Source organism: Aspergillus saccharolyticus, assembly GCF_003184585.1.
Source record: "Aspergillus saccharolyticus JOP 1030-1 unplaced genomic scaffold BP01scaffold_33, whole genome shotgun sequence".
Taxonomy (NCBI): domain Eukaryota; kingdom Fungi; phylum Ascomycota; class Eurotiomycetes; order Eurotiales; family Aspergillaceae; genus Aspergillus; species Aspergillus saccharolyticus.
In genome coordinates this window covers 246,877-267,948 of record NW_020290643.1, presented here as the reverse complement: position 1 = coordinate 267,948, position 21,072 = coordinate 246,877, and the positions used below count along the sequence as shown (strand labels likewise).

The following is a 21,072-nucleotide window of genomic DNA, read 5'->3' as shown; positions in this document are numbered from 1 at the left end:
GACTAGAACATGTCACAATCTTGCTATGCTTGACAGTGTCTGAAGCAGACCCGCCAACCATACTCCTGACGTGTGGGCAGCATTTAAGCCCCAGTACTATCGTTGACACGATCGCTGCAGCACCAGACAAGAAGCAGGCAACATGCACAAGCCTTAGCTCTCGAACTCCCCTAATCCGACCTCCCTCCGGCACTTTCCCCACCGCACCCGTGCGAGAAATGAAGGTGTTCGAGTGTCAAACGCCCGGCGGACTAACGCCTCTCCACCAGCGACACTAACGGCGTTTCATGATCGGTCGAGCCGCAATCAATCCCAAACCAGCCAGCCCTAAGTCGGCAGACAAGTCGGGTAATACATATAGTACTATAAGAACAACAGCAGCCACCACCACCAGGTCTTCAGCTTTTTTTCGTTCTGTTCTGTGATCCGTGACTCTTGGGTTGGCATCTATACCTTTCTTTCTTTCTTTCTTTCTTTCTTAAATTGAGCTGTGCTCGTTCCGTTCTCTCACCGACCCACCCACACCTTTGAATCGTATACTTACACTCTTTGAACTTCTTTTCATTGGAACAAAATCTTATATACTTATATACTTAAAAACAAACCTTTGAGGGTCATTGAAGCAACAGCACCATGAAGTTCACCTCTCCTCTCGTCATGAGCGCCCTCCTGGCCGGTACCGCGCTGGCCGCGCCGCATGACGTCCCGCAGCGCCGTCAATTCGGCGGCGGCAACGGGGGGTTCAATGGTTTCCCCGGGGGTGGGTTTGGGGGTGGTTTCACAAGTAGCGGCATGAACCAAGGCCCGGGCCAGGGCCAGGGCCAGCCCGCCGCGAACTGGGGGGCTTCTCTCCCCAGCGCCAGCTTCAACGCTCCCCAGCAGCAGCAGCAGCAGCCCACCCAGACTCTGGCGCCTACCAGCTACGCTGCTGCTGCTGCCACCTCTACTAGTGCAACATCCACCCCTGCTCCGACCGACGCGAACCACCGCGCCAGCACCAGCAACAGCGCGGACTACATCGTCAACGAGAACTGGGCGGGAGCGGTACTGGAGTCCGCGCCCGCCTCCAGCGCGACGTACACCTACGTCGCGGCGACCTTCACCCTCCCCTCCGTGACCCCGACGGCCGCCGCCTCCAGCAGCGACACGCAAGCGGTCTCGTTCTGGGTGGGGATTGACGGGGCGACGGCGGGCAACTCGATCTGGCAGACCGGGGTGGACATTTACGTGGACAGCAACAACGCGACCTCGTTCGCCGCGTGGTACGAGTGGTACCCGGCCAACTCGGTGGACGTGGAGATGGAGTTCTCGATCGGCGACGTGGTGTTCGCCTCGGTGGAGGCGACGAGTGACTCGGCTGGCACGGCGGTGATCGAGAACATGACGACCGGCAAGAAGATCACGATGAGTGCGACGGCGCCGGACAGCAGCTCGAAGCTGCAGGGCCAGAATGCGGAGTGGATTGTGGAGGATCTCGCGGTGGACGGCGATGGGTTGACCTTGGTGGACTTCGATGAGGCCTTCTTCACCGGCTGTGTGGCCAAGACCGCCGATGGGAAGTCGTATAACCTCGACAGTGGCGCCGCCCTGTATGCCGTGCAGGATACGTACAGTGATAGTGTGCAGGCGGTGCCGGAGATCTTGAGCAGTGAGAAGTTGCAGGTCACGTTTCAGTAGAGACGAGGCTGTGAGAATGTGGGGGTTGTGCTTGGGGTGGTAATAATATAGGTGAATACTTGTACGATTATGCTGAATTCCGTCAATATCTTCGAACTGTCGATAGTGGCTCCGAAAGGCGCCATTCAGATGGTCAAAAAAAAAAAAAAGTCACTGACCTCCATTATTAGTAGATGACTTCACCTCATCATCTTATAGAAACAACACTAGTATATATACTCGCAAAGCACACCTTACCCCCATGCAAGTATATCGAAAAGAAACACCCAACACCGACATTACCCACTCATCAGTCATAGAGATCTCCCCAACCCCTCCCCGTCGTCCTCCCATCCCACACCACCACCGGCCTCGGCGCCGCAATCTGCACCATCTCCTCCGAGCTCCTCCCCACCCCACTCGCAACAACACTCCCCCCACTACTACTGCTATTACTACTGCTACTACTCCGCCCCGAATCCGACATCAGTGATGGAACTGGCGACATCGTCCGCGACCCTGTCGCCAGACTCCGCGGCGAATATGGCGGCGGCGGCGTCTCCCGCGTCGCGGTCGAGGTGTTCCCGTAGCTGCTGGTGCTGGGAAAGGAGAGCGTCGACGAGGTGTCGCTGCTGTCGTCCGGGTCGAAGAGCCGGCTCGTAGAGTTGTGGTAGTATGGGGGATAGGAAGGGGCTGGTGGTGGGGTGGGCGCTGCTGGGGGCGCGGTGGGGTATGGGTGTGCGTATGGTGTTGCTGCTGGCGGTGGCACTGCAGACCCCAGTGCAACCGAGGATGCTGGTTCTGAGGTCGAGGTTGTCGCTGCAGCGGACTTCTCGTTCAGGGAGGCTGAAGACGGTCGTGGGTGGAGGGCGAGGGTCTTCTCGGTGAGGGTGTGTGGATGGGGGGTGTAGGCGGGGAGAGGTGGGGTGGGGGGCAGATAGCCTTCATTGTCGGGCGTGTTGGTGGGGTGGACAGGCTGCTGGTGGGCTGGATATGAATCTCGAGGAGCCGAAGGGGCTGACTTATGGCTTGGAATGCAGCAGAGCCAGCTGGCGATGGAGGTGAAGGGGGACATTGATGCAGACCCCAGACCCCGTGGGCAGTGGTGCTATCGCGTTATCGGTGGATTGGGTGGAGATAAGTGAGTGGTCACTGCCCTATCGATAGGGGGCGAGGGAGATGGATGATGAAGAATTATAACAAAGTGGAATGGCCAAGAAAGCGCCAGTGAAATGGGGTAAAAACAGTGGAAAAGGAACCATCCACGGTGTCCCCTCTCGCTGGTAGTGAAAGGAAAGAAAGCAGAAAGACGCTGTCATCCCCAAAACATGGGAGGGAAAATCAAGGCTGACACAGCCTCAGCCTCGAATTGCAGGCATCGAGATTCCTCGCTTTTCTGATTGGTCCGTGTTCCCGCCTTGCCAGTTGGCGGTCGTCGTAGTAAGCATCGACTGCATACGTGCCAAACTCATGCGTCGGCACTTCTCGCCCAAACATCACCTCCAATTCCTCATACGTGCGTCCCTTGGTCTCTGGCAGTCGGAAGTAGCTCCACACAAACGTCAGGAAAGCTGTTCCAAACCACAAGAATCCCGTGTATCCCCGCCAATCCCACGCCGTGGGGTTCATCATCAATGGCTCCAGCCCATTGGCCACCACGCACGCAATGTAGTAGGAGTTCCGGGCCAGCACCACCGTCTTCGACCGCAGCCGCGTGGATGAGACCTCGGGCGGAATCACCCATGCGATGGGTCCAACTGTCAAAGAGAAGGTGAAGATCCAGATGATGCAAAGCACAGACTGGACCCAGTGGACCGCCGTGCTGCTGGGATGAGCCCTCGTCGCCGGGGTTAAACCCCCCACGACCAGCAGATAAACACTCATCAACGCCATGCCCCCAACATACATACTGCGGCGGCCCAGGCGATGCATTGCCAGCGCGGAGACGGTCGTGCCTACAAAGGCAAGGCCCGCGCCGCCGAGGCCAAGCTTGTACGACTCGTCGTCGCCCATGCCCGCCTGCTCGAAGAAGTAGGTGGGCGAGTACGCAAACGACAGCCCAGAAAACACCTGTCCGGCCAGCGCCATGCAGGCGATCTCCGTGCGACGGGCGTTGGGCCCGCGGAAGCAGTCCAGGTACGAGCCCTCCTTGATCTCTTGCTCTAGGTTGTTGGTGTGAACCATCATCGCAACCGTCTGATGGGCGGTTTCGGTGTCAGGTGCAGCCAGCAGCCGGTTGACAATCTTTGCTGCGGCATCGTACTGGCCCCGTCGGACGTGCCACCACGGGGACTCGGGCATGAAGCAGCCAAAGATGAATAACGGGACCGGCCACATCCACTGCAGGGCGAAGGGGATGCGGTATGACCATTGATCGTTCAAGTCAATCAGACCTTGGAGCACTCCTGCGCTGACCAGCTGGCCCATGACGAAGGAGACGTTGACAAACGCCGTCAGATACGGGCGGAGTACCATCGGACACAGTTCCGAGCTGTACGCAGGACCCAGGGTCGCAAACATGCCCCAAGGGAGTCTACCGCAATGCTTAGTCGAGGACATCAACCCCCCCAGAAAAACACAACACTCACCCACAGAGAACCTGGCCCGCCACCTGAAGCCCGGCGGTAGTGCCAAAGAAAGGGATGAAGATAAAAGCGCACATCAGGACCTGGGCTAGCAGGAAAACCCGCTTGAAGCCCCACCGCTCAATGAAATACCCATTGATCAGGGCACCGATCATACACCCCAGATTTCCCGCGGCCCCTAGGGCCGACTGCCAGGACCCGGCCACCTGGTACCCCTGGCCGGGGTGCTCCTCGCCGAACTGCCTCCGGAAGGCCGGATAGCCGAAGAAACTAGTGATGAGGATGGTATCGTAACCCTCCATGACGATGGCGATAGAGGGGACCAGTGACCAGACAACGGCCCAGGGAAAGAGTTTCAGTGCCTGGGTGACGGTCATCTCGTGCTCCCTGGCGTTTGCCGCCTTGGCTGCCTCGATCGAGTATTCCCATGGCGTGTCAGTTTCTGGCTGGTCGAAGACCGTGCTCTCCAGATAGGTAGATCCCAGTTCAGCCTTGGTGTCTGGCATTGTTGTCTGGTGAGAGATGAGACGGGCTTGCGCGGGCGTCTTATTATCGAAGACGAGAGTGCTGGCTACACCCCCTGCAGGAGAGTAATGCATCAATAATTGTCCTGCCATGCAGATAAGGTCTTAGACCTGTCTGCAGGGCAGTCCCGATGTAGTCGACGGGAGCCCTGGGTGTATGAAATGTCTGATTATGAAGTCCCATCCCGCATTCTTTGGCATTGAAGTAGCCCCTTCATTCCTGAGGTACTGTCTCAACTTTAGTTTCGAGTAGTCCAGACACGAGATTAGAGCAATCTAGACCAGCCGTACTGAGCCAACAGATTATAGGTATGTAGTGTAGTGTAGTGTTGTAGTATAGAAGTCCAGTCCTACACCGAGACGAACCCAGGCCCCGAACAACAACAACCACCACCTCAAAAGTCTACCCTCTACCTACAAACCCCTCCCCATCCCCAAGAAACGAACAAATCGCCTCAACCTCCGACCTCACCCGCAACCCAACCCACCACAACCCCGAGCTCCCCATCAGTACCAACCACCTCCTCAGCACCACCAAGGCCGGAACCTCCTTCTGGATCAACTTCTCAAAAAACGAGCTCTCCAACCGACCCATCCACCCAGCATACGCCCCAAAGCTCCTCATCCCAGGCTCCAAAAGCTCCAACCCACACAACGTCCGCACCGGCTCATAGTACGGATTTCCACTACCACCACTACCACCACCACCACCAGCCGCCCGCGAACGAATCCCACACAATTCAACCAAATACGGATCCAACCCATCCCCATATCCCCCCTTCTCTTCCCTACCACTACCAATACCACCACCACCCCCCTCCTGCTCCCCTCCCTCAAAAATCCCCCGATACTTCCGGGAATCCCTCATAAACACATCCCACCACATACTCCCCCTCTGCCAAGCCACCGTCGCCTCCAGAAGTCTGCGCAACCCCACCTGCACCGTCAACCACCCCAGCGCCGGCGCCGGGTGGCTCGCAAACACGAACGAGGAAGAAGGGTCGTACGTCTCCAGCTCGAAGGCGCGGACCGTCAGGAGGATGCAGGCGGAGAACAGTCCGTCCATGTTATCGGGGCCGATGGTGTGGAGTTCGCGGGCGTATTGCGTGATGGCTTGGTGCCAGTGGTAGGATTCTGTGGTGCGGTAGGTTTGGGGAGAGTGGTTGGCGAGGGAGTGGTGGTGGTGGTAGCGGAGGTGGGAGGTTGCGGTGGCGATGATGGCGTGCATTAGGAAGGGGGTCTTTTGTGACTTTTAGTTAGTGTATTGATAGGAGGGTAGGGGAGGATAGAAGATGCAGGTTGGCAGGCTAGTAATTGAGCGGCTGTGAGACGGACGGATAGGATGGATGGGAGTATCCAAACTAACTCACCTCAAACCCCTTCTGAATAAGTCGTTTCTGGAACTCCACTTGCGGAGCTTCCGGTCCTAAGTCCGGGTCGGAGAGGCCGTAGAAGTGATGTAGAGCTTGGATGCGCACACTGACTGAAGCCCCCGAGGGTAACTGCAGGAGACTCTGGATGCGAGTGCCCACGGCGTTCAGCGCCAGGGTGTAGGCGCGCGAGTCCGGCGAGCTCGTCAGGAGCTGAGCCAGCTCCTTACTTGGACTAGGGCGGTAGCTACAATCCAAATGGAGTTTCTGACAGCGGAGACAATGGGGCTTGGATTCGTCGCACTGGAACGGTCAGACTCCTCCGGAGTGTGTCTTCGTTTCCCCGCAGCCGTACCTTGACTCGACGTTGTTTACACTGGGTGCATCCATGGCGGGACTTCCGATGCGCACGACGGGCATGGTAGATGCGCTCTGGCTGCGCACTCGGGACTTGCAGTTGGAGGATTCCCTGGCCGGTGGGCAGAGACATTATGATTGATCATGACATCTGACTTCAAGTTGTTCGTCTGATTGCAGATGGATAAGATAGAAAGGAGGGGAAGAAAGAAGCCATGCACCAACTGTAAGGCTGAGCCGCTAGTCCCAAAGCAAGCATTACCGCGTATTTCTTCATTTCACTGGAAGTGTATACAAGTTACTAACGAACTGGATTGCTGCGGAAATCGAGCGAGTTTCCCTTTCCACTTTAGGTCGAACTTGGCGCGGCTTTTTGCTCACTAAGTGGCCTGGAGCGTGGGAGAAGCACAGAAGTATGTGTCCTGAGCAATTCCTAAGCAATCCCAGATTACTCTAGTAGTAAATACTAGAGAAGTAACTAACTATTACTCTAAGTTCTTATCTAAGTTTATATAATTTAGTTATATAATATATATAATCTATATACTACTAATATTGTATATTTTACTTTTATCTTGTTAATATACTTCTTATTTATCTAGTTCTTAACAAATATTAAGTTCTAATTTAATAATTATTATACTTATTTCTTCTGACTGTCTCAGACATCCTAATCTAATATCTATTCCCCTTATAATCGCGTCTTGTGCCTGTAGTTCTTACTAATCACTGTAATATTGTAGCCGTCGTCGGTCCCCTCCACCGGTGACACTGTCGTTCTTGCCTTGGGTGTCATCGGTGGTGTTGGTGTCTACAGTTATAGCGGCTTCCTGTATCCTCATCTCCATGAATGGAACAACTATCTTCTTCCACAGAACGAATCGTTCATATCAAATATTCCATCTTCTCTACTACTTATCTTATAGATTACTTGATCTATCTTATCTGGATATTACTACTAACTATCTTTATTACTTATTATTTCTATCTGATTATTTATTCTTTATTTCTATATTATATTTTTCTATTATATTAGAAAGTTATCTCTAAGTCTATGATTAATCTGAACCAGTTATATTAATATCCGGATATATAACTATTGATATTGATAATAGAACTTGTCTAGCTGTACGAGTGGCAGAAGGAGCGGTCCGTCGATATGATGAAGCCTGGGTTCTTGGTGCATCCTTATCTTGGTAAGTCCTTCCCGTCGGAGTCGTTGCATTGGAAGGGGGTTTTCTCGTACTCTAGTTCAGTCTCCTCTTATCTCTTTTTGCGTGATGATGGTCACTGACTGCAAGTGTTTCGGCTTCCAGGCGTGCCGTTTCCGGATGGGTATTATCATGGCATTGGGGCTGCAGATCCCGAGAATGCGATTGAAAAGGGTGAGGAGGATACGGATATGGAGATGGAGATGGACTAAACGGCTTCTCCAAGCATGGAAAAATGCATTGTCTGCGGGGATATGTCGATAGCTCGTGGAAAACGTGATCTAGGCACTTGCATCGTAATGATAGATGGAACCAAGAACGGACGGGAATCCCTGAAACACTAGTTGACCACAGGGTTGTATATTTGATGAGAGCATTACACCGCTCAGCCAAAAGAATTCCAAGACACTAATCTAGCCGATAGTCTGCTCCAAAGAATCCTGATTCCTGTCAATAATCAGAAGCTTACGCTTCAGTCGGTCATGCTCAACAGATGCGCTACGGCTGCTTGAGCTATGCTGTTGACTGTCGAATAACCTGCACCAACCAAAACTACCGGGTTCCGCTCGTGTTTAGTTAGGTTACTATACTTCTCGGAAGAAAGTCCTCATTGAGCTACGATTCAAGGATACTACAGCACACTCAAATGACACTATTATCTTATGTTATAGTCCAACAATAGGCTCAAGTAATTTGAACGAGTCTTGGAGCAGTATGACAGAAGCACAATACGAAGAATCGCGACCACTTTAGACTAATAGTATTCAACATCGTCTCTTGTATCCAAAAGAACATTTCGTCACATTGTTTTACCCACAATGCAAAGCCTATCAGATCTACAAGTATAAGATATATATATTTTCCCCACTAAAATCTGAGTTACTAAGAACTCAACCTTTACACAGCAGCTCTTTTAGTAGTACTCGTTCAGGATCCACAGCCTTTGCATTACTGCCAGATAGGGGATCGAAGAACACAATTTGTATAGATAAAACTTCATGCAGTCTGGAGGCAACTTTTGATCATCGGGTCTCCTCAGATCCCAACATAAACGTCAGAAAGATTCCTGTGGTTCAAGCAGTTGGCGTGCTACAAGAAAAGTGCACCCGGACTTGTGTCATTCATGTCCAATGTTGCCAGGCGTTGTGGGGTCTTTCTTGATCTCCCAGTGTTATGAGAAGCCTCGGGTTCAGCGAGCGAGCTGAGGAGAGTACGTAGCTCACTCTGCTTGTATGCCAATGTCTAGGCTCACCCCATCTCCTTAGTATGCTGAGGCCTGTATCTGATGACGCTGGTGGGGCTTCTAGAGCAGGAGCCGAAGCGACAACTCTCCACAGGACAAAGAAAAAGTTAGCCAATGTACTGTACAAAGCAGGGGTAAGTTACAAAAGCTCACCCAAGATTGTCGTTCCCTAACCATACACGGCTCAAATTTTCACTCCCAGCGCCGAATTTCCATTACTGTTTTACTCCCTGGCCCTAAAAGCGATCACTGAACGTCTACTCCCTTCTTGCATAGTAGGCCCAGAGATAGTGTCGGGTCCGCACAGATAATCAAGGCTGGACCTTGAGTTGAGAAGTGTTTATTGGGTGGTGAAAGGGCAGACCGATGCGGTATGGATGTGTATAGCCTTGTAATTCAGCAACTTGCATTAATACAGCACTGCTGGTTTCTTCGTGTGCCCTGCAATAATATGCTCGAGAGATCCCAGGACACCAATAAAGTATGCATTGAACAAGGCACGATGCAGACGGTGCCCTGCACGTCTTGCCGCCAGCCACTTATCTCTATCCTGACTTCACGCAAAGCACCTTATGGAATCTCTATGCATCACTTCTCTAGGGACGTCGGAAAGTGTCCTGTAGCAATCCGTGTACTTCGTACTGTCATGTACAGATTATGTCGAACCGGTACCTTGCACAGGGATCGGGTCTTGCGGGCCGCAGAATAAGCCATGGATCTCATCCTCAATCCTATCCGAAACTTTGGCATCTCGTTCTTTGATGAGGCTGGCCTACCTCGCACGCTCGTCTTTTCTTCTGGCCCGGCGGTCTGTGATCCGCTCTAGTCTTCGGCTCCAAACCTGGCCTCTAGTCTCAAGTCTAGCATGGGTCACCATCGGGAACGCAGTAGCCGAAAACCCTAGCACGCTTCATGTACCGCGGTGGCTTCCAGAGGATGCTCAACGACCAAGAAACATGAAGCTGGTCTTGCGTGCGTGACACGTGGAGATTTCTCTTAGCAGGTTCGATGCAGGTGATTGTAATCAAATGCATTGAGTATCCCAACCAGCTGCGTCACGGCAGCGAAAACCACCAATACATGAAAGAGCTGATGGGAGGACCCGTAGATGTCGAATCGACCTGGGAATCGACTCTCGGGAAACTTGGTCTGTACGATCATCGCATTTAGAATTTGATTCCCATTCTGCGCGGGACCTGGAGGCTTACCGCATAGATCAAGGCACCCATCAGCAGGAAGGCTCCCTCGATCAGATAATAGGGCATTCCAGATTGTATCATCATTTGCGAGAGACCAAACATCTTGATCCCATGTATCAATGGTGCGAAGCCAGAGAGGCCCGTCGCCACGAACGTTAGGGCCCGGAAAATGCGAAATTTTGGGCCCCGAAACCTGGGACTTATCATGATGAAGATGGTAAGCAATCCGAGAACCCCGATCTGGCAATCGAAGTAAGCGTCGGGATCAACCCTGAAAGATCAGTGGGATGTGCAGAAATTGACTCACCATGGACCAATAGATTTTGCGCTGCACAGGCTCGCACCAGAAGACCATGTATATTCCCGATACAAAATCCCCGATCGTCAAGACCACTATGCCTATCAGGTCGAGCCGCAGCCATAACTGTTCAATCTCGTGGGAGTGGTTCATCAAGGTGTGGTATGTCGTCGACAGTCCCAGGCAGATAGTGGCGGTCAATAGGAAGAAGGCAAAAATCAAGCAATCAGCCACAGTGACCTTGGAGTATCTACTTGTCAAATACTGCTGAATATACCACTCGCCGAGGAGAAAGGCGACCGCTGGTATTAGGTGCGAGTAGATGTTGACCGACTCATTGTGGATGTATGACAAACTGCCAAATGATACTCGAGCCGAGCCTGAAATTGGGCGATAGCCATGGAGGATGTATTCGTTGTCTTGATGCCACTCCGGTAACTCCTCGAACGCAAGAAGAACTTTGCATGCTGTGGCAGCCTTGGATGGACTCATTAAAGACCGTCGGTGGAGGGTTCCCTGCTCATCAGGCGACCTCTGCATCTGAGGGGATGTGACTCGAAGACGGGTAGAAGATGCCATTGCTTTCACGTCTGGCAATGATCATGATGATAATGATGGTGGGTGGTTGGGAATGGGGTGGGAATAAGTTAAAGAAAGTGGGTAAGAGTCGTGTGGGGGGATTTTTGTTTCCGGCCAAACCCAATAGATAGCCTTGCAAATGCTTGTACCGCTGCACTATACAAGTTCAAAAGTCCTAAATCGTCCTATTTGGCGTCCTATTTGCTCTTCTAGAGGCCGTAAGCGCTCGGATGTACGGAGTAGAGATGCCAGCGGCAGGACAGCCAACCAACAACGTTGCATTGCCCAGCCCCACAATTCAGGCGGCATGGTCATTGCACTAGATCAAGAGCCATCGTGATTCTGCTGCATATGTTCGCCCAATGACAAAAATGCCTCATCTTAGAGTTGAGATCACCTAATTTAAGATGGCAATCTACCCGCCGAGTCTGGCCTCAACGCCAGTCATGTAAATGGTAAAGCTTGTGGTATTACTAGTCATGTATCATGGAGTTGTAGGACAATGCGTCCCACCACGCACGCACGTACTACCTGTACCTTTACGGTGGAGTCTTACACATACTATCTCCGGGGAGGGTGGATACCCGCGTCGTCCCGGTCCGAACGGGATGTATCATCCCGTACTATACTATACTATACTGTATCGTATCGTATCTGGTACCTATCTTGACCCACCCCCACAAGAGGTCCAGAGGTGAGCCCCCTTTGACCACTTATTGATCCACTGTGTACATACGTTACATACATCTTTCTGCTTTGATTGAATGCCTCCACTGCATCTGCATGCTTTCTCACACCCAGCACAAACGGAGGGGGTGATTCCGCCCCTCACATTCAAAGACGCAAACTTTAGCATTAACCTTCTATACGTACTCCCATTGTCGATCTGCATTTCGACTGGGTATGGCCTCCCCTGACGATTACTCCGTCGGGTGGGTTTGCACACTGCCCATCGAGGTAGAGGCTGCCAAAGCTACGTTCGACTGCATTCATGACAACTTGCTACCTCCGAATCTGGACCTCAACAACAACAACAACAACTATATTCTGGGAAGTCTTCAAGGCCATAATGTCATACTGGCATATCCGAATTGCTGTGCGTGTGAGGATGGTGAAGATGATGATAAACCCTCCTTGTCGGACGTTGCTACGCAGTTACAGGCAAATTTCGCATCTGTTCGGATCATACTGATGGTTGGTATTGCGGGTGCGGTTCCAAACACGAACGAGGATATTCGTCTTGGTGATATTGTTGTAAGCAATTCGGCAGTCGGTCGGCCGGGTGCCATTCAGTATGCCGCGAACGGAGAGCAAATGGAAGATCAAATTCTTCGCGGTAGAGCGTTAGGACAACCGACTTCATCACTGCTTCTCACAGCAACGAGGAAAGCCGAGACAGCCGCCATCTTCGGCGACAGTAAGATAGATCAGTACGTCGCCGACATCGTTCGCAAAGACCCCGTCATCTTCTCCCGGCCAAGTCCTGAACAAGACTTTCTCTTCGAGCCGAATTATGGACAGGCAACTATTGATTCCGGAGAAAGCGCGTGCAGAGATTGCAACCCAGGGAGAGTCCGGTCCCGGCAGCCTCGAGAGACACCGAGACCTACAGTGCATTATGGCCTTATCGCTACCGGTCATCATGCGGTGCGTCACGGAGCAACTAGAGACACATTGCCGTACAAGCAAGGCGTGTTGAGTTCTGAGACGGGCGCGATCGGCTTGAAAGATGCTGCCCAATACTTGATTATCCGAGGTATCTGCAACTATGCAGATTCGCATCGCTCGAAGCTCTGGCACCCCTATGCCGCAGTGGCCGCAGCAGCGTACGCAAAGGAAGTCCTTTCGTTCATACCCAAGACTTTCAAGACAGTACCTCTGACACCCAGCACCGAGGCTGGGCCCATTCTCAGCGCTTTGCTCTTGACCAGACCAGAGGTTGACCGAAAGTCGCTGATTCTACTGAAAGGGCGCAGAGCCGACGGCACGTGCGAATGGCTCCTACAGCATCCCCGCTATCAGGAGTGGTTGTCAAACCCAAATCAACCACTACTTTGGATCTCGGGTGGCCCTGGAAAAGGAAAAACCATGTTGGCGATCTATATTACAGAAGTGTTAGAGCCGGTGGGTGGTGGTGGTGGTGGTGTCACCGGCGATGTTCTTCTCTACTATTTCTGTAGTAACCGCGATAAGAATCGGAATACGGCCTTGACCATACTGAGAGGCCTCATACACCAGTGGATCGATCTTCAACCGCACCTGGCCCAATGCATCAAGAACTCCTTTGAGGGCACTGAGACAACCAAGTACACCGTTTCCAGCTTTGTCGCCCTGTGGAGTGTATTCCTCACGATGCTTCAACATAGTGGGTCTTCCCAGGTGGTCTGTGTGCTGGACGGCTTGGATGAATGCGAGAAGGAATTGCTCGGCCAGTTTCTCGATGCCGTTGGGAACTATTTGTCAAAAACCCCAAAAGTGGGAAGGCCACGACTGAAGCTCATTTTGCTCTCCCGGCCCCACCCAGCTATCTCGGAGAGCAGACTTGGTCAGTATCTGCACATCAAATTGGACGACTCCAATGCGGAGATAGCAGGTGATGTCAAGAGGTACATCTCTGCCAAAGTCACCGAACTGGCATCCGAGCAAAATCTCTCCGACGGAATGGTTGCGCAAGTTCGGCAGGCATTATTGGCCGGCGCCGATGGCACCTTCTTGTGGGTGGGCTTTGTTGCCAATGAGCTTCAGGGGCGAAGTTGGGACAGAATCAACGAAATCATCCATCAGATTCCTAAAGGCCTAGCTGGAGTATATCAACGGCTGCTCCAGCAAATTGCCGACAAGGAAGCGCTGGTGCCCATTCTCCAATGGGTGGTTCTCGCTGCCCGGCCCCTCACAATTGACGAATTGACAGCGGCCACAGACATCAAGGCATCCGGCACCCTTACCGCAACCGAAGTCACCAAGGGTCGGCTTAGGCTCTGCGGGCCGCTCGTGAAGATCGAAGGAGATGTAGTGAACCTGGTCCACCAGTCGGCGAAAGAATTCTTCCAGAGCAACCAAGTCAACGTCAAGGGGATCAGCATGTTCTACATGGACCAGAGCACCCACAGGACTCTCATGCGGACCTGCCTCGCACACGTCGAGCGTTGTTACGTCTCCACCGGAGCGATCGATGAAAGGTTCGACCGCGGTCCACTCTTCCTTTATGCCGCTCAATACTGGCCGGTGCATTTCTATCACGCCAATGACGCAGTTAAGGACCCGTCTGAGTTCTCACGTCCGTTTTTTGGAGTCAAGTCTGCCATCCGAGACAGCTGGTGGAGATTCTATTGGGAGCAGGAGAGGAACGGCGGGAACGCGCCCGCGTTCACGCTCCTTCATCTCGCTTCGTATCTTGGTAACGTAGCCTGGGCTAGATGGTTGATCAGCAAGCATGTCCGCCTCGTTTCGCGCAAGGACAACTACGGCCGAACGCCGCTTTGCTGGGCCGTCAGTAGAGGTCATCGGCACATGGTGGAGCTGCTCCTCGATCACGGTGCTCGTGTCAATGTCAAAGATCGAGGCCGGTTGACAGCACTCCATATCGCGGTCAATGGACAGCACAAGGACATCGTGTCTATGCTGCTCGGTCATGGTGCCCATCTGGAGAGTAAGTCTGAGCATGGAGACACCCCGCTGATTCGAGCCATTCAAACAAACGCGAGGGAGATCATCCAGATGCTGCTTGAGCACGGCGCGCGCGTGGACGAACTGCCCACCCCTTCAGGAGTCGCCTCTCTGAGAAGTCCTTCTGACCCGATGGAAGAGAGGGTGGAAGAGCTACTGGGACTTCGAGAACAGATCTTCCTGGCCCGGTATAAGCAGGCATCGCGAAAGATCAACCTCGTCATGAAGGCCCTCGGCCTTTCCTTCCGCTTCCCCATCGTTCTTTCCCTGGTTACCCTTTATCTGAAGTTTGTGGCCTTCGACCGCTGGGAGAATATGCCTGTACTGCAGGAGGTCGCCAGGAGGCGTAAGATGAACGAAATGCGCCAATGGGCCGAAGCGTACCGTGAATTCTTCGTCCAGCTGGTGGTTTCCAGGAATCATAAAGGGTTGCAGGCCATGACCGACCTGCCGACGCAAGTGTTTCGGGAGGTCGCCCCCGGGGATCTGCAAGCCCTTCTCGTGATCGCAGTCCTCGTCGGCTCGGAGGCCAAGCTCGCAGCTGTTCGACACGGGTGGAGAGAAGGCGATGCCATCACAGCCAGAGCATTCTCGCATTGGGCCGCGATCGCCTGCCAGAGAGGCGCGGAGGAATCTTTACACTACGGCGTCCGCGACTTCTTGAACGACTTCGATACCTCGATCCGTAGCGGCAACCGGGAGGATAATGTGGCTCGGACTGTGGTGCTTCTGACATCGCACTTTGCCATGATCGAGAATGACGAGCCGCGGCCGATCGAATACTTCTCCGGGGTCATCGCCGAGTTCTACGAAGGATACATCGGTGGCGGGCACGAAGTTGACCTGTTCAATGACGCAAATCAGGCATGCGCCGGTGAATTGGCCGGCATCAGCCAAAGCCGCGATTCCTCTAGATTACTTCTCTTCCTGACAAGTATTTTCCAATTTGCCGAACGCTCGCAAGGGGCAGGACGGGACCGCTTCCTCAATTTACCCTCTGCGGCATGCTTGATTCTCTGCCAGGAGAATGCCATGTCTCACCAGTGGCTGATTGGTGAGACGATACCAGAGTTGATGAGTACCTTGATTTCCAAACAACCACCCGGATCGCTTCGAAAGCGGGCGTGCAAAACCTTGGTGGAGTGCCTGATCATCGGAAAGCAACATGGCTTGATATTGCAGGCGGCTATATTGCGACGAAGTGTGAGTGGAAGTCTGCAATCTCTGCCCGACGTCCACGAAATGGTAAGCCGGATCATTGATATATGAAGCACTGCGCACCCTCTTGGCCTAAAGAGTGGTGAGGTACAGCGAGAGCCAGGTTGCAAGGAACAGCTGGGCCCCCTCTTGATGATTGCATGTTGCGAATGGCCTTACCGGGTTTGCTTTTCTGAAGGAGTCTGCTTGCTTATGGCATCGAGGCGAGGTTCGCATTTCAAGTAGCGGTTCTGTTGAAGTGTTTTGACATTGGGAGGGATGCATCGTACAACAGCAAGGGATTTTATCTATCTTTCGATGATTCACATGGAGGTCACTCAGTCTTCACACTAATTAGGTCTTCTCTGAACTTTCCGCATGGATGTCCGTCTCTAAGCGCTGTTTCGGGCGAATTCTGTAGCGTACGCTCATCATAGTACAATTCTCGCCTCCGTGGCTGAGGCTATCTCGATCTTAAGGACTGTAAACTGAAAAAGGTTCCGCTTTTGAGCGTCTTCCTCCATTGACACTGACCGTTCATTTCCCTCCTGTGGTCATATTCATGATAGTATGGGTGACGGTTTGGCGGAATTGGGTAATTGAGTCGGAAGATGGGTCAAAGTTCCTCTGGTTACCGGCGGGCTGGTGATGGCTCTCGGCGTCAGTCGAAATCGTGCTTCTCAGGAAGGGCCAAAGAAGACTCTCGCTGTCTTTGTGCTAAGAGGGCAGTCCTGGATAGCGATACAGTGGCTATCTGTTGTTCAGTGGCTGTGCTGCTACGGCAAGGAGTCCGCAATACTTGCTCCGTAAAGCATTCATGCCCATGGCCTGAGCACGCCTTATGGAAATCAACAATCAAGGCCCTATCACCTCCAATATGAAGAATTGCGCGACGGAACCTTGCTTCTGTCTTTCTCTACCCCTCCTGTGCCGGTAGCTGGCTTTTCCCTTCGCCGGATAGCCAAACCCTTTGATACAGGCCGACTCGCAAATCATGTCAGCAGTCTGTGTCGCTGTGACACCACAAGAAATCCACAGCCCTAGACATGTGAGCACGAACTGTTGATGTTCAATCTTCACAAGCTAGGGGATTGATAGCAGGGCCAAGACATTAGCCCGAAGCGGCACGAAGCATTCTAATCTCAAGCCCTCGCTTCCCATCTTCGTCGCCGTGCGCTGGAATCGCTATCCCAACAGCCGCCTGAAAAACCGCGTCAGACCCGACCCATCGGACTTCGCTTTACGTTTCTTGTCGGATGCTTGGGCTCGAGGTGCCGGTGGGCGTGTTGGCGTCGTCGAAATGGAGTGGTCCAGCGGAGATGACGCTGACGGAGCGGAAGCCGATAAGAGCAATCGTTCTCGCATTGGCGGCGGCGGTGGCGATGGTGATGGTACAATCGACTGGTTCGGTAGTAACGGGCCTGATCGACGCGGGGCGGAGGGCTGGCCATGCGCTCGGAGTGCAATCTGGATCCGGCGCTGGACGCTGGGGTCAGAATCTGGCCGTGCGCAAACAGCTCGATTGAGCCGTCGCAACACCCGGTCATCCGCGACAAATTCCTTCCAAGATCTGCGTCCCATGGGGAGGATATTGGGATCTGCACCCATATCGAGGAGAAGGTCCACCATTGCAAACATGCTCTTCTTCACCGCGTAATAGAGCGCGGTCCGTCTTCCGGAATCTATGCCGTTGACGTCGTGACCGAGTCTGAGGAGGAGTCTGATCATAGGAACACTGCCGGTGAGAACAGCTTGCCGTAGGCCTGTGACGGCTCTGCAGCAGCGTGACTTGCTAAAGGCTAAGTTACTGGTGGCTTTGTACAAGTAGCTGGTTGGCTCGAGATCTAGCCATTCTTCCGCAGTAAGCCCATTCTCGTCGACCAGCGCTGAAGGTTCTGCGATAGCAAAGCTGTCAAGTAGGACCTGAATAGTGGCCAGATCTTGACTATGAACGGCTAGGTGAAGAATGGACCAGCCATGGTTATCCTGCTGCGAGGCACTGGATCTTATGCGGTCGTCTTCCAAGAGGCACTGGACAACGTCTGAGTGCCCCATGTAGGCGGCATGATGCAGTGCAGTCCAACCATGACATGTTGACTTAAGTGGATTGGCTCGCCGTGAAAGAAGCAAGCGCACAATATCAGCATAGCCACCGTTTGCCGCACAGTGCAATGGTGATGTACCATAAGAGCTGACAGCGTTGACGTCAGCCCCTCGCTCCAACAAGCGATGCACAGTCTCAAAATGGCCTTCCTCCGCTGCAAAGTGTATTGCGGACCAACCATCCTGATCTTGATGATTAGGATCCCCGCCAGAGAAGAGAAGCATCTGTACAGTCGGAAGGTCGCCAGAAGCTGCTGCCGTTTCTAATGGGGCTCTGTGCCTATTTGCTTTCTGGGATATGCTGGCACCGTGGTCCAGAAGCAGCTCAGCAACTGAAGACCAGCCAAGGCCCGCTGCCCAATGCAGCGCAGACTTCCCATCCGCGCTAACTGCATTAGCATCGGCGCCTATGTTTAGCAATTCGTCTGTGGCCTGGGTTTGCCCTGCAACCGCAGCCCAGAGACACGGAGTAAATCCATGATTGTCAATTCTACCTATATCGGCACCGTGTTCGACCAGGATAGATATAATATCAGTAAGGCCTCTTTCTGCAGCATAATGCAGGGCTGTCTGGCCGTGGTTATCACCCAGATCTGTGGGGGCCCTATCGCCCGCATTCAGCAGTAAAGCCATCATATCACGACCACAGGACTCTTCCATGGAGGCGTAATGTAACGCTGTTCTGCCTTCTTCGTCCCTGTTGTCCAGACCTGCGCCTCCGTGAGTTAGTGACTGAACCAAAATCAGATCACCGGCTTGTATGGCATTGTAAAGCTCTGCCATTTTCGAGCCCTCTTTGTCCTGTAAGTCTAATTTTGTCACCGATGCTGTAATATCCTCTTCGCCGTGGTCCTTGCTACCATCTGCAGCCACGGCGTCATCATCCCGATACTCCAGAGCTTCATCATCCATCACACTGTACATGGATGCACGGAATTTCGCAAACCCCGGCACATCATCCTCTAACGGCTGATCACTATCAATTTTCTCGGCGTCTTCCTCATTATCGCTAGGGAGCTTTTGCAAAGTGATCAAGGCGATCTCTTTGATATGAGCGGCAACGTGTGACTGGAGAGCTTCACTCGAAAAGACAGCATTGGGCTCGACCTTGTCCGGGGGTTGAAAGTCATCGCCAAATGGGCATTCCAGTATTCTATCAAGTAACGGCCTTCGTGCTGCGAGGCTGAGGGTTCCGACATGCGTTGCAGGGACGCCGTGCTCCTGAATGGCATGCTCTCGATAGTGAACCTCCTCATCGAAAGTGGTCGGATCATGAGAAGGAGCTCTGCATTCCCATGTATGCCCGTGAGCATTCTGCATGTGGCTGATCCAGGCACCGGACGTCTCAAATGTTGCTGGGCCGGTCCCATGATGACCTGCTTCCAAGCATTGTGCGGAAACACAAATGAAAGGTTCTAAGTCTCTGATGACGTGATTGCTACAAGAGGTTAACCGCACTTCTCTCCAAAAAGGGGGGAAAAAAGATAACGGTTTGCTTACTGCCATAGCATTGGCTTCGCTCTGCTCTTGAATTCAATAATGACGCCACAGTATGGACACTCATCGGTCGGCGGTAATGGTGGGAACGACAGCTTGTTATTCACTAGGACAGACTTGGCTCGAGGCACCTCGGTCGTAGATTTGGCGTAGAGTGCTCTAACAGCAGATTGTCGAGCAGTAGTTGCATTGGTTAAGGGCACAGGGGGGGGACTTGCTGCTCCCAATATCGTTCTAGTTGTCGCAGGCTTTGGGAGCATGCTCGAATCAAAACGTACAGTTGGAGCACTTCCGTTTATCTTCGGCAGTTGAACGACAGTTGGGGCAGTTCGCGGATGCTGCACACTCAAGCCGATGCGCCTTCGATGGGTTCGCTGGTAATACAATCGTCGTAGGCGCACCGCATTGGCTTCGATCAATGCTGTGCGAAGGGAATCCGGTGCCATTGGAAAACGGAACCGGATATAGCAATCTGTGTAGAGACGCAATTCAGCGATCGCCTGGTTCGCTTGTTCATCATCTCTGTATCTTTCGATCCTACGCGCCCGGTCGGCTTTCGCGGATTTTCGAACAGCATTGGATAGACGAAAGAGCCGTGTGACCGTCCCGCCAATGATATCGGTGATTTTTGAGATGTTCTCTTCTGCTGGATCTCCGTCGCTGTCCGAGTCACTTGCATCATCCTCGGGTCTCCTCCTCCAGCCTTCCGAGTCACTGTGTCCTGACACACGCTGTCTTTTCCTGCTCGGGGTCTGCGGTGGGTTCTGAATCGGCTTCACTTTTATGAAAGAACTCTCGTTAGCATTGACTCTTCGACGTTTCGTTTCTCGGTGACTGGGCGCGGCGGGTACTTGCAAGACACCATTGTATCACAGATAAGGCCTAGGAGCTGATGTATGATCTCCACGACCGTGGGACTGAATCGAAGCCTGTAGTCCAGCGAAACATTAAGCGGTCCATACACATCCATGTTTGCTGCCCACAGTGTAAATCGTGCCAGCTGATCATCCATGATGGTAGGATCCGGCACAATGTCTGGCAATACTATATATTGGTGGAAAAGCGAGTTGCACTTGGTTGCGTGCTCTGCGATGGTGGGGTGAAGATCATCTTGGAGGAAGATATCTTCCATAAACTCATCTTTCCCACGATCTAGCACCTCCATAGCCGATGGATGCGGTCCCGGCGGTTTGCGAGAACAAGGCAGCTGATCCCGTCTATTCGAGGATAGAGTATTCTAGGGGCTGCTAGATAAGCAATTGCGACAAGGTGTACAAAAATGTCGCATGGATCCGAGGAGTGTCAGATGGCGAGACACCGCCATATGTGTTGGTTATTGCTGAGTTGTACTGTAATTAAGACTTTGGCCCGGAATTAATTAATTACAAGTTGCGTCACAGCGCAAAGGTACAATAGTGTTGGGTACACCCCCGAATTGTTTAGGCCAGCCAACCTTGTACCAAAAACACCAAAGTCACAATTGGCGTACCAAGAAGGCGGCCAAACTCACTTATGTGACAGTAAGTACTCCGTGACCATGACAAGACCAGCTAGAAGCGTACCGACTAGTACGCCTGGCGCCCGGCG

General features: G+C 52.8%; 8 protein-coding genes across 8 annotated transcripts; 2 read left to right on the top strand and 6 right to left on the bottom strand.

Moving 5' to 3' along the window:
• Positions 1-618: 618 nt before the first annotated feature.
• On the top strand, positions 619-2,060 carry BP01DRAFT_359340 (A4/G1 family peptidase). Its single transcript, XM_025575653.1, has 2 exons — positions 619-1,749; positions 1,836-2,060. Exon 1 carries the CDS (start codon positions 634-636, stop codon positions 1,675-1,677), a length of 1,044 nt encoding a protein of 347 aa, XP_025428649.1. The 5' UTR covers positions 619-633; the 3' UTR covers positions 1,678-1,749; positions 1,836-2,060.
• BP01DRAFT_132408 (uncharacterized protein) lies at positions 1,823-2,953 on the bottom strand. The gene has a single exon (XM_025570479.1). It carries the CDS (start codon positions 2,729-2,731, stop codon positions 1,967-1,969), a length of 765 nt encoding a protein of 254 aa, XP_025428648.1. The 5' UTR covers positions 2,732-2,953; the 3' UTR covers positions 1,823-1,966.
• A 116-nt stretch (positions 2,954-3,069) lies between these two features.
• On the bottom strand, positions 3,070-4,919 carry BP01DRAFT_325166 (uncharacterized protein; the record flags this gene model as incomplete). Its single annotated transcript, XM_025572851.1, has 2 exons — positions 4,245-4,919; positions 3,070-4,189 (listed from the first exon to the last, which is right to left on the bottom strand). Coding segments are annotated over exons 1-2 (1,734 nt in total), but the record flags the coding sequence as incomplete, so codon positions are not given.
• A 249-nt stretch (positions 4,920-5,168) lies between these two features.
• Positions 5,169-6,760, bottom strand: BP01DRAFT_346582 (Zn(II)2Cys6 transcription factor domain-containing protein; the record flags this gene model as incomplete). The annotated part of the gene is made up of 3 exons (XM_025573644.1): positions 6,491-6,760; positions 6,136-6,438; positions 5,169-6,005 (listed from the first exon to the last, which is right to left on the bottom strand). Exons 1-3 carry the CDS (start codon positions 6,623-6,625, stop codon positions 5,169-5,171), a joined length of 1,275 nt encoding a protein of 424 aa, XP_025428646.1. The 5' UTR covers positions 6,626-6,760.
• Positions 6,761-9,942: 3,182 nt separating this feature from the next.
• BP01DRAFT_302972 (hemolysin III family protein) lies at positions 9,943-10,935 on the bottom strand (the record flags this gene model as incomplete). The annotated part of the gene is made up of 3 exons (XM_025572096.1): positions 9,943-10,095; positions 10,155-10,385; positions 10,453-10,935. The coding sequence occupies 3 exons, from the start codon at positions 10,933-10,935 to the stop codon at positions 9,943-9,945; spliced, it is 867 nt and encodes a 288-aa protein (XP_025428645.1).
• Positions 10,936-11,834: 899 nt separating this feature from the next.
• On the top strand, positions 11,835-16,234 carry BP01DRAFT_417894 (ankyrin repeat protein). The gene is made up of 7 exons (XM_025579282.1): positions 11,835-14,511; positions 14,542-14,946; positions 14,977-15,034; positions 15,068-15,093; positions 15,124-15,411; positions 15,445-15,622; positions 15,653-16,234. The coding sequence occupies exons 1-7, from the start codon at positions 11,926-11,928 to the stop codon at positions 15,955-15,957; spliced, it is 3,846 nt and encodes a 1,281-aa protein (XP_025428644.1). The 5' UTR covers positions 11,835-11,925; the 3' UTR covers positions 15,958-16,234.
• A 1,175-nt stretch (positions 16,235-17,409) lies between these two features.
• On the bottom strand, positions 17,410-17,940 carry BP01DRAFT_264324 (ankyrin repeat domain-containing protein; the record flags this gene model as incomplete). Its single annotated transcript, XM_025571332.1, has 1 exon — positions 17,410-17,940. A coding segment is annotated over one exon (531 nt), but the record flags the coding sequence as incomplete, so codon positions are not given.
• Positions 17,941-18,117: 177 nt separating this feature from the next.
• Positions 18,118-20,455, bottom strand: BP01DRAFT_325154 (ankyrin repeat domain-containing protein; the record flags this gene model as incomplete). Its single annotated transcript, XM_025572850.1, has 4 exons — positions 18,118-18,532; positions 18,641-19,426; positions 19,489-20,258; positions 20,321-20,455. Coding segments are annotated over 4 exons (2,106 nt in total), but the record flags the coding sequence as incomplete, so codon positions are not given.
• Positions 20,456-21,072: the final 617 nt, after the last annotated feature.

Excerpts from the sequence above, each read along its gene's own strand:
- BP01DRAFT_132408 (XM_025570479.1), bottom strand. The coding sequence starts at position 2,731 with ATGTCCCCCTTCACCTCCATCGCCAGCTGGCTCTGCTGCATTCCAAGC.
- BP01DRAFT_417894 (XM_025579282.1), top strand. The coding sequence starts at position 11,926 with ATGGCCTCCCCTGACGATTACTCCGTCGGGTGGGTTTGCACACTGCCC. Across the intron at positions 14,947-14,976 it reads TTTCCTTCCGCTTCCCCATC|TTTGTGGCCTTCGACCGCTG; the intron begins GTTCTTTCCCTG and ends CTTTATCTGAAG. Across the intron at positions 15,094-15,123 it reads GTGAATTCTTCGTCCAGCTG|GCCATGACCGACCTGCCGAC; the intron begins GTGGTTTCCAGG and ends AAAGGGTTGCAG.
- BP01DRAFT_359340 (XM_025575653.1), top strand. The coding sequence starts at position 634 with ATGAAGTTCACCTCTCCTCTCGTCATGAGCGCCCTCCTGGCCGGTACC.